This window comes from Triticum dicoccoides, chromosome 2B (genome assembly GCF_002162155.2).
Source record: "Triticum dicoccoides isolate Atlit2015 ecotype Zavitan chromosome 2B, WEW_v2.0, whole genome shotgun sequence".
Classification (NCBI taxonomy): Eukaryota; Viridiplantae; Streptophyta; class Magnoliopsida; order Poales; family Poaceae; genus Triticum; species Triticum dicoccoides.
The window spans coordinates 434,753,565-434,768,530 of NC_041383.1; the positions used below are offsets into that span (position 1 = coordinate 434,753,565).

The following is a 14,966-nucleotide window of genomic DNA, read 5'->3' on the forward strand; positions in this document are numbered from 1 at the left end:
CAAAAAAAAAGCATAGGCCCTATCCCACCTTCTATTCTGAGGGTATCCGGTAAACAGAGCTCGGGACACCTCATCTTTGGGCTCCCTTGGCGCCCCGACCCTTGCGCTAACCATTTTTTATTCGAGAAGTGCTAATCATAATTATGTCCTAATCCATCCTAACTTGGTGTCAACCTACAGATAAGATTGGGGCGTTTGTGTGCTATGATTGTATCCTAATAATAATTATGTGTTAATCAATGGTAGTTGGTGCTAATCATTTCTTCTCAGGTCTTATCTTAATTGCAATTAATAATTATGATGTTGATTGATGTTTTGGATGTGGGTCAGTACCATTAGAATACTATATAAAGGTAAAAGCCCCTATGTGGAGATATAGGGGGTTGTGTTTTCGGGGCTCTGCTTGACTTGCTCTAAAGTCATGTTTCAAGCACCACACCAATTCAAGATTCGTATAGACTTGCTTGAATGGGCATCATTCGGGCCACAAATGAGTTTAGCCACAGAGCTAGAACAGAACCCTTGTTGAGAACTTTCAGCATGAAATTGGCAAAGTTCAGTTACAGTTTTGGATTTCTGACCCTATCATCACCAAGTCACTTGGTTTATCAAGTGGCCAAGTCGGAGTTGCTCATGTTAGCATCGTTGATTTAAAATACTTATCAGGAAGGAGTGACTTCAACACAGAAATAGACGTGGCCAAGTTAGGCAAAAAGTTGATTGCAAAGGCTGCACCTCTTTGTACAGTTTCCTTTATATCGGGAGAAAATCATACATACTGGTGACCCCCCTAGAAAGCAAGGTAGTACTATAATTTTTTCTGTTGAGAAAGGTATTTTTTTCCGACAAGGAGGATGACCACCGGGCATCAGGACGATGCATGCAGACATTTTATTAACTATTCACCTAGACCTTACAAAGTAATACATCAATAAGTCCGAAGCCACCATCTCGGCAACATCTGTCACTACTCCTTTCAACTTGATGAGGGATGCAGATTGTCTGAGCCGCATACCAAGACCTCACATCAAAGCCAACATCTGAAGCCGGAGGGCCCAACCAAGCTGCATTGCCGGGTCTGGGGCACACACCACTGGTCCAGCGCACTCTCAGTGGTCACCGCATGCGCACGCTGCAGAGGCCGCCACCATCGTCTTCCACTAATTCATCTTCAGAGCAGGTACTGACGCATCAACCTTACCAGGCCTGCCCTCGACACCACCACAGTGCCAGACAACGCCACCTCCCTATGCGCGTCCATCTTTCTCAACTTTTTTCTGATTCGGATGTATATACACACTTTAGGTGTTTGTTCATATTTGAGTCCGTACGTAGTCCATATCGAAATATCCAAAACATCTTATATTTAAGTACAGAGGGAGTACAATTTAACGCATCCACACAAATCTTCTTTTACAAAACAAAAGCTAAAAATAGTTTATTTAGCCAACTGGCCTAATCCAATTGGGGATTAATAGTTCCAGAAGATATATTTTGATCATGATAGACAGGTACTGGGAGTCATTTCTTAGTTTAGCATAAGCTGTTATCAATACACGTCAGTCACATAATATCAATACACGTCAGTCACATATATAATTTATAATGGCATAAAGCAAAGAGAGTCCCGGACGGCTCTTGTTTCGGTGGTCTAAGAAGTGAAAAAGACCTCTCAACAAGAGCAAGCATAACTCCCTTAGCCTGAAGAGTTGAACGTACTGGGATTTTGGAACACTTGCTAGAAGCTTTCAAACCTCCACTGCATTTTCAGTCGTACACCAGAACAGTGCTACTGCCCACTGATATCAAGAATCAACCTGGAAGTGGGCTATGCGCGTTCACTAGAATGGCCACGACAGCACAAAACTCAAAAAGATAGACACGCCTGGTCTGATGCCCCCGTCGGTCGACATGAATGGCAGGCAGGCAGGCAGGACAGGGACGAGCACATCACGTCAGCTGCTGAGTGCTGACACGGAGCGCGCACGGCACAGCAAGAGGCAAGAGAGAAGAGACGATCGAGCATCAGGTTTGCACCAGTATCTGCACAAACAACGATACAGATGGAATCGGCATCCAAAGGAGAAATTGCCGGTGTGGCTCCAATTCTCGACACGGAGCGACGCGAGTTTTTCTTGGCGCTAGGAAACCCGGTCGCTCACAAGCAGTCACATTTGGACCAACTCGCGCTACGCTACTGTTGTTGCAGCAGAGCAAGACAGGGGCAAACATATAGGTACAGTAGAAACAAGAGCGCAAGCAAGCAAGCAAGCGAGCGAGAGGATTTACCTTGCGAGGGGTGGGTGCGCGGGAAGGCGGCGACGGGGATGTCCTCGAAGCAGGAGTTGAGCTTCTCCGACGGGGACAGCTGCGGCTGCGCCACCTCCCACAGGTCCTCCACCCGGTGCCCGATCTCCGCCTCCGGGCTCCGCGGGCTGTCCGTCTCCATCTCCTCTCCCCAAACTCGGCGTCCTCCGCCTCCCCCACTCTGTCTCCCCCTTCTTGGCCGGACCGGAGTACTTCCTCCTGGATTCTCCCAACAGCTCTGTAAATAACTGCGCGATCTCTCTCTCCTCTTCTGCTTGCTGCTACGCGCGGGGAAATGCAAGAGATATATTAAACTCTAAGCCAAATTGCTGCGTCGACGGATGCGAACCCGCTGATACTAATAATACTGGCACTCCGCCTCCGCAGTCAGTGTAGTGGATCCTTGTTCTTATCTCTGCGAGTCTAAACTGTCAACGCGAGAGGGGGGCCCGCGTGCGAGTGCGAGGACGTGCTGCTCTCCGCGGCGTGCGTCCACGAAGCACGCTGACAGGAGGGGAGCACAATATAGAGGGACCACATGTCATCGATGCTGCTCGAGATCGAGCTTTGTCCTTCCAAGTCTGTTTCTGGCGACCAGACGAGCAAAACCGCTGCGGCGAGGATTTTTTGTCCAAAAGGACCCCTGCCGAACGCTATTGTCAAAAAAGACTATCTGCAGATAAAAACGTCAAAAAGGACCCCCTGACTAGTGGCGGCGGGTGCGGCAGGCGACACGTGGCACCTGCCGCCACGCCAGGAGGCGGCGGGCCCAGCCGCCACCGCAGGAGGCGGCCGCGCGGTGCACAACGGGTTCTTGCACAGTGCAGTAGCTGGGACGGAACGGGCCAGGAGCGGTGGGCCCGGCCGCCACTAGGTGAGGCGGCGAGCTCTGCCGCTGTCGCTTCCCGTCCGACAGTCTCAGCTGCGCGCGGGCCGAGGCGTGGGCCAGGCCGCCACCGGAGGAGGCGGCATCTTTCTTCACGCCCGACGCATTTTCCTATTGCAGATGGCGCTGATTCCCGTGTGCAACAGCGACCATTCCCACGAGCGGGAAAATGCACGCTGATGCTTCTTTCGCCCAAGAATCAGTCTTGCTTTAGCTTCTTTTGCCTCAACGGATAGGACCGCACTGTGAGAATCGCTCTGGCTATTGCTTGAGAGGATGCGACGGCATCAGTCACTCGCTGCGGGAATCCAATACTGCGGGAAGCTATTGTGCCGACACTACAGGGATCCTAAAATTTACTGCTTAATTTTCTCGCCATTATTTATCGTCTGGGCTTATAAAAGGAGACACCGAGGCTCTCGTCCAGCCATCCTTGAAATCGCCACTGCGCAAAGTGTATAACACAATTTTTTTCAGTCGGTATGAGTTTGCCTTGCTCGGATCAAAGCATTAGGCCGAGGAAAATGAAGAACGCAAGTTTGCCTCCTGGGGTGGTAGTCCTGCGATGTTGGTGTGGCGATCTTTGCAAGGTGAAGGAGGTGACGGATTTTTCAGATTGGTTGGGCATGAAGTTTTTCATGTGCGCCAATTATGAGGAAGATCCTGCCGTAGCTATTTCAGAGTACGACAAGCCTCCGGTATGCTTTAACCATCACGAATAGATATTGTTGGTATTTTTATTGATTCTTTAGTAACATTCTTGTTTCTTGTTGTAGTCTCCTCTGCCTCTGTGCATGTACTATCATTGGATTGATACGGAGAAGCCGGCTTGGGCAGTGACTGAGATTCGTGAAAGAAGTCGCCGTGCGTGGAATAGTTTATTTGCGGAAGAGCGACGCGAGAAGGCGGAAGCTGAGGAGAAAGCAGAGCAAGAGAGAGAGAGTTAAAAGAATACTATGCGGAGCAACACCGTTTTTTTTGAGGAAATGGGAAAGAAAAACAGGGAAGAGGCTCGTCGCATGGAGGAGCAGGAACGACAGCGAAAGGAGGCTCGTGAGGCAGAGAGGCAGAGAAAGAAAGAAAGGGCTCGTCAGGCCAAGGCAGCAGAAGAAGCTGGCGATGGAAAAGGAAAATATCCACGCTGGACTCAGTAGATTCCTGTGGTAGTATTTAAAATTCCGCAATCATTTGTATCTTTATTTCTGCACTTTAATGTAGCTTTATTTCAGGAGTTAAATGTAGGTATATTCCTACAATGTATCTTATTTTCAGTTGTGCCGTGTCGTAATGGAAAAAAAAATATAGTTTAAGAATAAAGTAGTGGCATTTTCTTTCCCTCCACTAATATCGAACATCGTGCAACAACTACAAAATAAAATTAAGATAGAACATAATGCCCTACAATAACAGAGTACAAACTAATAATGCAAGTACATCCGAATTAAACGGTAGAACTGGAATAAAACTACATGAAGGCATCATCGTCATCCTCCATCGATGCAGAACTCTTGCCCTTCGAGGATGTAGAACTCTTACCCTTGGACGATGCAGAACTCTTACTCTTCGAGGATGCAGTACTCTTGCCCTTAGACGATGCAGAACTCTTGCCCTTTGATGATGCAGCACCCGGAAGCGGCGGCATGAAGATATCATCTTCATCCTCGCTCTCCTCAGTCCATAAAAATGGATGCATTTCTGTAGTCCTTCTGAAAGTTTCACTCTTCGGCTCCACTACATTCTTCCACCTTGCATGCAACCTAAGAAGTTCTTTACGTACCTCCTCATAGGTCCTTTCAGACCACCCAGACCTACGTAATTGGTGAGTCAACTCATTCATTATGGTGTCACTACTGGTGAGTTCGTCCCATGGAACTATCCCATTGTCCATCCTGAAATCGGTAGCTAGCCTCAGAAGAGTCCTGCTCATCCCAGGGTGAAAACTACGATCGAAAGGATAATGGGACATCTCGACTACACTACACTCGAATGCTTATCCACCTCCGTCTGAAGGGGGTTTTATAGGTAGAGAGGAGAAAATGGCGGGAAAGAACGAGTGCAGTATGGCGGGAAAGGGTTGGCGGGAACATATGGCGGGAAACGAGTGGCGGGAAGATATGGCGGGAAGGGGTTGGCGGGAAACGGGTGGCGGAACATATGGAGGGAAAGCGTTGGCGGGAAAATATTGAGGGGAAAGCGTTGCCTGAAAATATTGAAGGGAAAGCGTTGACTGGTGCATTTTTATTTCAGCAAACATAGATGTTCAAATCGAAAAGTCTGATACACACATATATAGATACAATGGGTCGCGCACGTGCATAGATGAATCACCCTACTTAACGACGACCACCTGGCCTTTTCTTACGACCGGAAGGCGACAAGCGATTAGGTGGTCGGGTCACACGAAGACCGCGGCCGTACTCCACTTCGGCTTCATGTGTCTGCGAGTCCTGCGTAGGTGGTGGAGTCGCGAATCCTTGTTGCGAACCTGAAGCGTAATTGTAGGCGTATGGTTGTGACTCCGGGGGGATAAAATATGGGCCAATAACATCCCCTCCGAAGAACTCTGTAACTAATGATGTAACCGTGTCGCCAAGATCATGTGATGCTCCCCGGAGGCCTGTGTTGACGCCATGATCATGTGATGCTCCTCGGAGGCCTGTGTTGACGCCGCGTTGGGTGTTCTCATCGCCCCAATTAACATCAGGTGTGTCCTGCACATAGAAACATTTTAAACAAACTGTTAGAGGATAATATATGATATCATTGTAAATGCATTGAAATGTAAACATGACTACCTGAGCATATCCCTCTCCTATACTGTCTGGCCATTGTACTTGGTGCTGGTTTAAATCTGGTACACGAGTCTCCTCGGGCATGGGGATCCCTCGCGTGGAGAGAAACGGCTGAGATCCCTCACCTTGGGTGTATGCATCATATCCTGTGTACGCATATGGGTTAGGGGAAAGAAACTGCTCGGGCATCGAATCCAAGCCCGTGCCATGGTCCTGAGATGTTTGCCCCTGACGAAGCTGCATCGAAGAAGAGCGATGCAGTGGCAGAGATGAGTCATGTCGTGGCAATGTCGTTCTAGTACTCGGACCCTCCCCCCATTGCTCATGGCTCGTACGCGCCTCGCTCGGTCTGGACGATGGTGCCGCACTCGGTCTGGCTGACCTCGCTACCGGCATGTATGCTCCAGTGGCAACGTCGTCGCCTCTACCGCATCTGAACTTCTTTGCCACGAATTGTTGCAAAAGTTTCTGGAAAGTCTTGCGATATGGGCCCTGGGCCGGCATGCTATCCGTAGCCATCTGCCCTACTTCGTTGACATTTTCAAGCTGAACAATATTTGGATGTTATTTAGTTCCAATGATTATGAAATGATGGACCTAAAAAAGTTACAAGTGATTACCAGGTGGTCACGATAGTAAGCTGCATGCAGCTCAACATGTCTCCGTGCCTGCTCCTCTTGTGTGAGATGTGTTGGTATAGTAGCTGGCTGACTGGCCAGGCTAGCACGTGTGTTCATGCAGTACCACTGCTTGTACGCTTGATCTGTACTTCCATCGTACGGCCTGCAAAATTAAATAATTACATAAACCGTTGTGATGAAAGCAAAGCATCTTCACGCATCGTATGATCATCGTAAAAAAATAATGTACATAAAATATACCTAAGTTGACGCACTATATCTGCTAGCGCTTCATTTGTCCACTTTTGTACCCATTCACTGTTCTCTTCCCTCCAATCGTATAAACTCCAACCCCTGCCCATATTGGTTAGTCTGCAAATTATGTAACAAAGTGTGAGTTTAGTAAATTAAAAATGACACTAACTATTTAGGGATGTCACATCTTACTTATGTGTTTCCTCATCGATACGTCTGAGAAAAGGTGGTGGAATTTCTTGATAGAGACCGAACTGTCTCATTACACGCTCTGGGTTGTAAGGTTCAACACACCACAGGAACAATAAGTTGCAGCGAGTCAGCCAGAATGCACTATCGGTCAACATGCCTGGTGTGAAGTGTCGAGCATCAAAGACCATTTTTAGCTGGTCCTGAGTCCACGGGTTCCATGTGACTTCTGCCTCATCAAGTATCTCAAACTGCTGGTGGTACATAGGGTAACAATTTTTCGCAATATCTGGAGACCAACGTTTCCGTGCCTTTGTCCACCTGGTGGCCATAGTTGCGCTAGCACCCTCGCCAAAGTCATATGGGTATATGGGTTGTACTATACGAGGTCGTCCTACAGGGAGGTATTCCCAGGACCACAATTGTAGAAACTCATAGGCGACACAAAGTAATGGAGCTTTGTGTGCGAAAGAGGTTTTTTGCGTGGCATCACACAAGCCTCTGTATGTATGAGATAGCATGGCAGAACCGAAGCTGTATTTTGGCTGCTCGGGTAAAGGTTCATCTACCATATTCTCCGCAATGTAGATGAGACTAGGGACAACAACGTCCCCATGTGAATTTGGAAATAGATTCCCGAGGAGCCACAACAAATATGCAAACAGATGTCTTTTTCTCGTCTCCTCATTGGCGAAGCTAGATAAATTAAGAAAGTTATCACGAAGCTAGACGAGTGGGATGCCCCGAGGGTTACCAGAACGTTGTGATTCTGGCATTTCCATCCCAAGACGGGCTGCTATATCTAATGCCCAAGATGGAGACACTCGTGGAGAGACTACCGGTTCACCTCTAATTGGTAGAGCAGTGATCATAGAAACATCTTTCAGTGTAGGTGCAAGCTCCCCAAAACGAAAGTGAAAGGTGTGGGTTTCAGGTCTCCACCGGTCAACGAGGGATGTCAAAAGGGATGGGTCCGAACGTACTTGGTCGTCGCATGATGTGAGCCTAGCAAAACCTTGTAGTCCATAAGCGTCAAGGTGAGCAAGGAAATGATTGTGTATTGGCCATGTTTTCTTTATGGTTCGAAGTCTGAAAGGCCGATAATCATGCTTAGTATTTGGTTTCAAAAATAGGTGGCAACGGTGCCCGGCGTCATGGGGCCCCTGCAAAAGCACTGGCACTTCACCCATAACCTGCACACAAACATACAAATATAAATTACGAGGAAGACCGAAATACAAATGCAAATCTAAATTAACTTAAAAAATACAAAGAGATACGATTTACATTAATTATCTGAAGTTAACATCAGGAGTACAATAATACAAAGAGAATGAATTTAAATTCAATATAAGTACACATAACGAGTAGAAATATAAATAGACATGGCGAGTACATATATATCAACATCATGCGTTGTTGTTGGCTCGATACGGGCAGTCTTTGCGTGAATGTCCAGGACACCTGCAAACGCGGCATCGCCTTGGTTCTCCCATCTGGCTATGGTCCATGTCATTGCGATGACGCCTAGACTGACGTCGTCCCTCTGCGGTTCTCATCAAGTCGGTGTTCGGAACCCATTTCGGCCCATCTGGCCACAACATTTTGTAGTTCATATCAATGCCCCAAGCCCAGAACTCACCGTTCCAAGTGTTGTACAGATTGTACATGTTAAAGTTCTCGGACCATGGCTTGTTCAATTCAACTTGTGCTTTGGCGACGGTGACCCTGTCTGCAAAGTATGACAGGGTCCGGTTCCAAGTTTCTTCAATTAGGGCTGTGATAGGCAGTGCTCGCATTCATTTTGGCAACAGTTTTTTGCATGCACATCCTCTTGAATAACTTGAACCAATCCTTGTTTTTGAATTTGGAGTAAAAGTTTGCTGCCAAATGCCTCATGCACCACCTTCCCTCTAGATCGGGCCAGCCCCACTCTTCTTCCGACGCCTTAATTATTTCAAGAGCGCTTAATAATCCAGTGTTGCGATCAGAAATGATGCAAACACCTTTACGCTCTTTCACGACACCAATCTTCACGCAGCTCAGGAACCACAACCAGCTATCTTTGTTCTCGCTCTCGACCAATGCATATGCAATAGGAAGAAGCTGATTATTTGCATCCGCTGCAATCGCCACCAATAGTGTGCCCTTGTACTTTCCAGTGAGAAAGGTACCATCAACAGATAATACCGGGCGACAGTGCCTGAAGGCTTGTATAGTCTGGGCGAATGCCCAGAATAAGCGGTCCAAGATTAGCTCACCCGGGTTCATTGGGTTTGGACGTTCTCTCCGCCAAACTTGAGTCCCCCTATTAGCACTTGCTATTTGATGAAGCATTCTAGGGGCATAAGAATATGCCTCCTCATAGGTACCATACAAGTTCTTGAATATATTTTCCTTCGCATGCCTAGCCTTGCTGTAGCTAACAGGGAATCCAATTAGATCCTCTGCATCTTTTTGCAAAGCCCTAACACTAATGTTGAGACTTCCCTGCACAATTGTTTCCATCGTTTGTGCCACAAATTTTGCTGTCACATTGCAGTGATCTGAAAGAGTCCCAGTTTGCTCACAGGTATGCTCCACTATTTTTTGTGATATGCCATGACTGACATACCCCAGGCTTCAGTCTAGCGAGAACTCTTCCGCGGCAACCTTTCACGGTGTGGATGCATATGACCTTCAACTCTTTTTTATCAGACTGCTTCACTCTATGCTGGCGGTGGATGCCGATTGCATAGCTACCCATTGCCTGGTAAGCAGACTTCTTATCTGGGAAAACTTGCCCAACCTCCAGGCTTCCCGCTCCTAGGCCAGAAGCAGAGTGAAATTCATTGGTGATGCTCATATCCTGTAAAAACCCAGGTTGCAGTGCCTCCGCGACCGCCCTCTGAGGAGGAACATCTTCTTCTCCGCTTGACTCCGAAGACGCAGAAGAATGATCATCATCATCTAGCGCCTCCGGCAATCCCTCCACGTGTTCGCTCATGTCAACGGCCGCCGACCAATATCCTGTGTCATACACAGGCTGGCCGCCCCTCGGTTCCGATGGGCCGATGTTAGGGGCTGATGTGATGGCCAACTCGACCTCACCACCCCTGCTACTGCATCCGGCAACATCAGTGACTGAAATGAACTCCACACACACCATCGGCTGACCATACATTGAGTTATTGGGATTGCTTGCAAACCTCATGTACGACCCCCACGACCGATCACCTGTGACAGGCCGCAAACCCCAACGGGCAACTGTCCCATCATTTCCTCCGTCAACGACGAAGGCCTCCATTGTCATTTTTTTTCCTGCATCACTGGGCCAAACACCGCTCGGATGCACCTTCTAACAGCTGCGTAACCCATGTTGACCATGTCTCTCACCACTACTGTAGTCGACTCACGGAAGGACACATCCACCCCGCATGGACCGTCGCGTAAGACGTTCCCATAGTACACTACTAAATTTTCCATAGTACCTAACCAACATACATGTTTACATTTCAAATAATTAGTAACTGAACATTTAGTAACGATGACAACATTTACATATCTTATGACTAAAATAATAACCGTATTTTCGTTATAAATATTCGGTTTGTTTTTAGAATCATTTGCTTAGACTTTAAGGGGTTGTTTGGTTAACGGGTATTTCAAGATCTATTTTTCTCAAATTTGTCTATGAGCGTAACAAACTAAAACTCTGTTTGCTTTTCTCTAACTACCCCAAAAATATCCTAAAATAGTTCTCGTAACATGCAAAAACTTAGCTTCTGGAAAAACGACTTTTAGTAAAATATGGTTTTCTACATAATTTCCTTACAACAGGTTATGACAAAACTGAGGGTAAGTACTCGCTATCCAAACAACCACTAAACATAATATTACGATAATAACATTTAAATATCATATGAGTAAAATATCTAATTTCTTCTGGCATGATATAATGTTTTTCATATCATACGATAAAATTCATTTATTTACAAATAATAATATTTGCAGCGGCATGACAGTACATCAATATAAAAAATATTAACAAAATTACGGCGTCATTTTATACCTTAGGTCCAATATGGATGTGCTTGCAAATGCAATTAAGCGTCCAAATAGTTCGAATAAATATCCGTCACCAGTAATATATGAACAGAGTCAACCTATTATCACATGAACATCAATATTACACACGGATTTTTCTTTCTGCTATCAAAAGTATGAAAATAGCACTTGCATGTATGTGGTCATCATCTCAAAAGGGATAGCGAAGATGGTAACACAATTTCTTCAATCACGTCATCTCCTCCTTGTTTGCTACTAAGATGAATTATTTTACCTAATTACATTTATCATTAAGTACATTACCACCTAATCTTAACATATAAAATTTAGATTATTGTGACATAACAAAGTAGACCTACGATTTCCTAACCATAGACTTATTAATAAACATACCACATGAAATATCATACCACATGCAATGAACAATTACAGTGTAATTTTTTCTTAATTACCGTATTAAGAGCTTCTCGCATGTCAATACAAATGTATGCAACTAACATTGATACAACATCTTCAACCTACTCTTATCAAAAAAATAGTTTAAATGTTGTATCCGTCGTTTGAATTTTTTCCGAACCTCTAAGCACTAACATCACATAGCTAATGACGAGCTAAATGACTAACTAATTACCACCGTGCATCACAAAAAAATCCATGTATTGCAAAGCTCATACCTTGATCTCCCCCTTCGTACTTCACTTAGCACGGCAAATCCTACTCCAGAAACTCCAAATGACTCCTCCAAGTGCTGAAATAATGCCTAAAACAACATAGAGTACACACTTAGGAACTAATCAAACAGAACAAAAACATCATGCATGCAAACAAAACCAACAAAAATGGATAGATCTTACCTTAATCTATCTTTTCTTCAACTTCACCATCTTCGAAAACCAACTCTAAATCGGCCAAAATCACGAGTGAAAGTAGCTACCAAGTATTTCCTTCTGTGTATTCTTGTAGACTTAGACAGAGTGGAGAGGCAGTGAAGGCAAGGAGAGATATTCGAGAGAGTGTATGCGCAGCCGCGATTGTGCGTATATAAAGAGGAGGAGCACTGTATTGTCGGCAGAACGAGGTACACTCAACTACCACAGCCTCGGATTCCAGCATTGCGGTGTCTCATCACACGCAGCAACTACACCGCTCTCGGGTGTCGGCAAGAAGCGGAAATCATGCAGGCTGCGGGAATCAGATTCCAATTTACAAAGCATCTGCGGAAATCACGCGCTGCAGCAGGCCGTCCAAATTAGCGCCGCCAGGTCGCTGTCATAGAAATCAGCGCCGTAGAAATCAGCACCGTCAGGGGCTGTCGGGCCGCATGCGCGCTGCCGCCTCACCCGGTGGCGGCCGGGCCCGCGCCTCGCTTCCCGTGAAGATGCTGCTGTCGGCCTGGGCGCGGCATGGGCAGCAGTGGCCGCCTCAGCCAGCGGCGGCATGGCCCACCTGGCCTCACCCGTTACGTTGCACTGTGCCAAATCTGTTATACCGCGCGCGGCCGCCTCCTGTCATGGCGGCCGGGCCCGCCGCCTCCTGGTGTGGCGGCAGGTGACACGTGTCACCTGCCGCGCCTGCCGCCACTGGTGAGGGGGTCTTTTTTGACATTTTTATCCGTAGGTAGTCTTTTTTGTCAATAGCGTTCGACAGGGGGTCCTTTTGGACAAATAATCCTGCGGCGAGGCGGCTCATGGACAGCCCGTGTGGACGTGGCCAGATTAGCTGGTTTTCTTCCTTCTTACCCTCTTTCAGCTGGCTTCGTCAGATTATGTGGGGCCCAGGTTAATATATTTAGTATGTAATAATCCAGAAGGTTCGGGGTGTGCTACGTCGAGGCGCACGATAATAACTACACCCTCGTGTATTTAATACTCCCTCCGTTTTATACTGCAGTGCGTATAGATTTATCAAAAAAAAATCAAAACTTTATAAAATTTGATCAAGTTTATAACTACGCCAAGGTCCTCTCCCCCTCTCCCTCCCGTGGCGCCCCGCGGGCGCCCCTGGAGAAAACCCTAGCATGTCACTGTAGCTCCCCCCTCCTCCACTGTCGTTAGTGGGCGTCGTCGGGCAAAGTCTGTGTTGCGTTGGCAACAGCGGGCCTATTCACTTCCTCGCATCGGCCGGGGGGCGTGGGAAGTCAGATCCGGCGGAGGCTCACACGCGCGGCGGCTGGGTGCGCACTTGGCATCGACTACGAGCTCGAGGAGGCTTGGACGGGAGGAACGATGTCGACGGTGTTCCAGGCGGATGCAGCGGCTCGAGTGGGCTTCCCTCCCCGTCTGGATCTAGCCTATGCAGTGGCGGCGACTCGGCTTGTCGTGGCTGGAGGTGGTAGGAGGTTGCCGCACTGAGAAGAAGGTGGAGAGTGGTGGGTTGGATATGCGACTCTGCTGGCGGAAGTTGGCGGAGTTTGGTGATGCTCGTGGCACCATGGAGGTGGAGGGGCTGCCCTTAGCTTCGGGGGAGGGGGGAGGGGGAGGGCGGCGGTGTTGGGCGGGCCTAGACCGGTGGTATTGGCCAGTGTGCTTTGCCTCTTCTCGCCCACTGGTGGTCTTTGCACTGGTGGCCTGGGTCCGCTGGGCGTGGTGGCTTCGCTGGTTGGTGGTAGTTCCTGGCGGTGGGTGGTTCGACTCCAGATGCGAGGTGGTGGTGGAGATGGTGGAGGTTGTTGTACTGCTTGATGTGACGCCTCCCATCATGGTGGCCAGCCTGATTGAGCAGCTCCGGGACTTTGGGTTTTGTGATCTTGAGCTAGGAGCAATCCATGCTTCGCGACGCTGAGGCTAGCAATGGCAACATCCATGGGGGCCGTCCCCTCCCTGGAGGCATTGCTTTGGCCCCGATCAAACTCCCTCACTCATGCTCAGCGGAAACTCTTGGTCTAGCCTTTGGACTAGGTGGCGGCGGCAAGGTGTTGTTCCCTCCTTGAAGGCGATATCTCGTTGCTCGAGGGGTCCCGGTGGCACAACTCTTGTCGGTGTCGGCTACTACTCTGGGTGTGGGCCTTCGGGGCGCAATGTACACCATCGCCGGAGCTCTCTCGACTCCTCCTCTTCTAGGTCCTCCCAATCCCTGCCATCCACTTGTCGACTTCCTCTTGGCACAATGGGCGGGGTACGTTGGTTTGTGTTGTCCCGAGTCTTGGTCTTGTTGTTGTTGGGAAACGTTGCATGGAAAACAATTTTTTTCTACGCACATGCAAGATATATCCATGGAGATGCATAGCAGCGAGGGGGAGAGTATGTCTATGTACCCTCGTAGACCGTAAGCGGAAGCGTTTGACAACACGGTTGATGTAGTCGAACTTCTTCGCGATCCAACCGATCGAGTACCGAACGTACGACACCTCCGCGTTCAGCACACGTTCAGCTCGGTGACGTCCACGCCTTCTTGATCCAGTAAGACAACAAGGTAGTGGATGAGTTCCGGCAGCACGACGGCGTGGTGACGGTGATGATGAAGTTATCTCTGAAGGGCTTCGCCTAAGCACTACAAAAATATGACCGGGGGTTTAAACAGTGGAGGGGGCGCCGCACACGGCTAAGCAATTGTTCTGGTTGTGCTAGGTGCACCCCTCCCACATATATAGAGGTGGGGGTGGAGGGAGCAGTGAGGAGGCGCCCCCCAAGTAGGTCAAATCCTACTTGGGGTCCTCCCAAGTGGCGCCCCCTTCCTTATATAAGTGCGGGAGGAAGGAAGGAGGAGGTGGCGCCCCCCCCTTTCCTTTCTCCCCTGAGGAGGGAAAGGCAGGAGGGGCCATCCCTCCCCTTTCCTTCCCCCTAGGGCTGGCCTGCCATGTAGAGGGGCGCACCAGCCCCCTATTGGGTTGGTCTGTCCCCTCCTTTGGCCCATTAAGCCCATACACTTACT

The 14,966-nt window shown here is 48.3% G+C and overlaps 2 protein-coding genes and 1 long non-coding RNA gene across 4 annotated transcripts in view; all 3 read right to left on the reverse strand.

Moving 5' to 3' along the window:
* Positions 1-2,700, reverse strand: part of LOC119364086 (SNF1-related protein kinase regulatory subunit gamma-1-like) — a 9,741-nt gene extending 7,041 nt beyond the window's left edge. Inside the window, exon 1 of the mRNA XM_037629491.1 lies at positions 2,290-2,700. Within this exon, the coding sequence (XP_037485388.1) occupies positions 2,290-2,449 (160 nt within the window). The 5' untranslated portion in view covers positions 2,450-2,700. The remainder of the gene's footprint in view (positions 1-2,289) is intronic.
* A 313-nt stretch (positions 2,701-3,013) lies between these two features.
* LOC119360929 lies at positions 3,014-6,330 on the reverse strand. Its single transcript, XM_037626366.1, has 3 exons — positions 5,989-6,330; positions 5,593-5,904; positions 3,014-3,304 (listed from the first exon to the last, which is right to left on the reverse strand). Exons 1-3 carry the CDS (start codon positions 6,226-6,228, stop codon positions 3,014-3,016), a joined length of 843 nt encoding a protein of 280 aa, XP_037482263.1. The 5' UTR covers positions 6,229-6,330.
* A 1,590-nt stretch (positions 6,331-7,920) lies between these two features.
* LOC119367802 lies at positions 7,921-12,064 on the reverse strand. Of its 2 annotated transcripts, XR_005176436.1 has the most exons (4): positions 11,951-12,061; positions 11,771-11,856; positions 11,101-11,194; positions 7,921-8,242 (listed from the first exon to the last, which is right to left on the reverse strand). It is a non-coding gene; the product is annotated as an uncharacterized LOC119367802 (long non-coding RNA). The 2 variants fall into 2 exon arrangements; XR_005176435.1 differs by having other exon boundaries at positions 11,771-12,064.
* Positions 12,065-14,966: the final 2,902 nt, after the last annotated feature.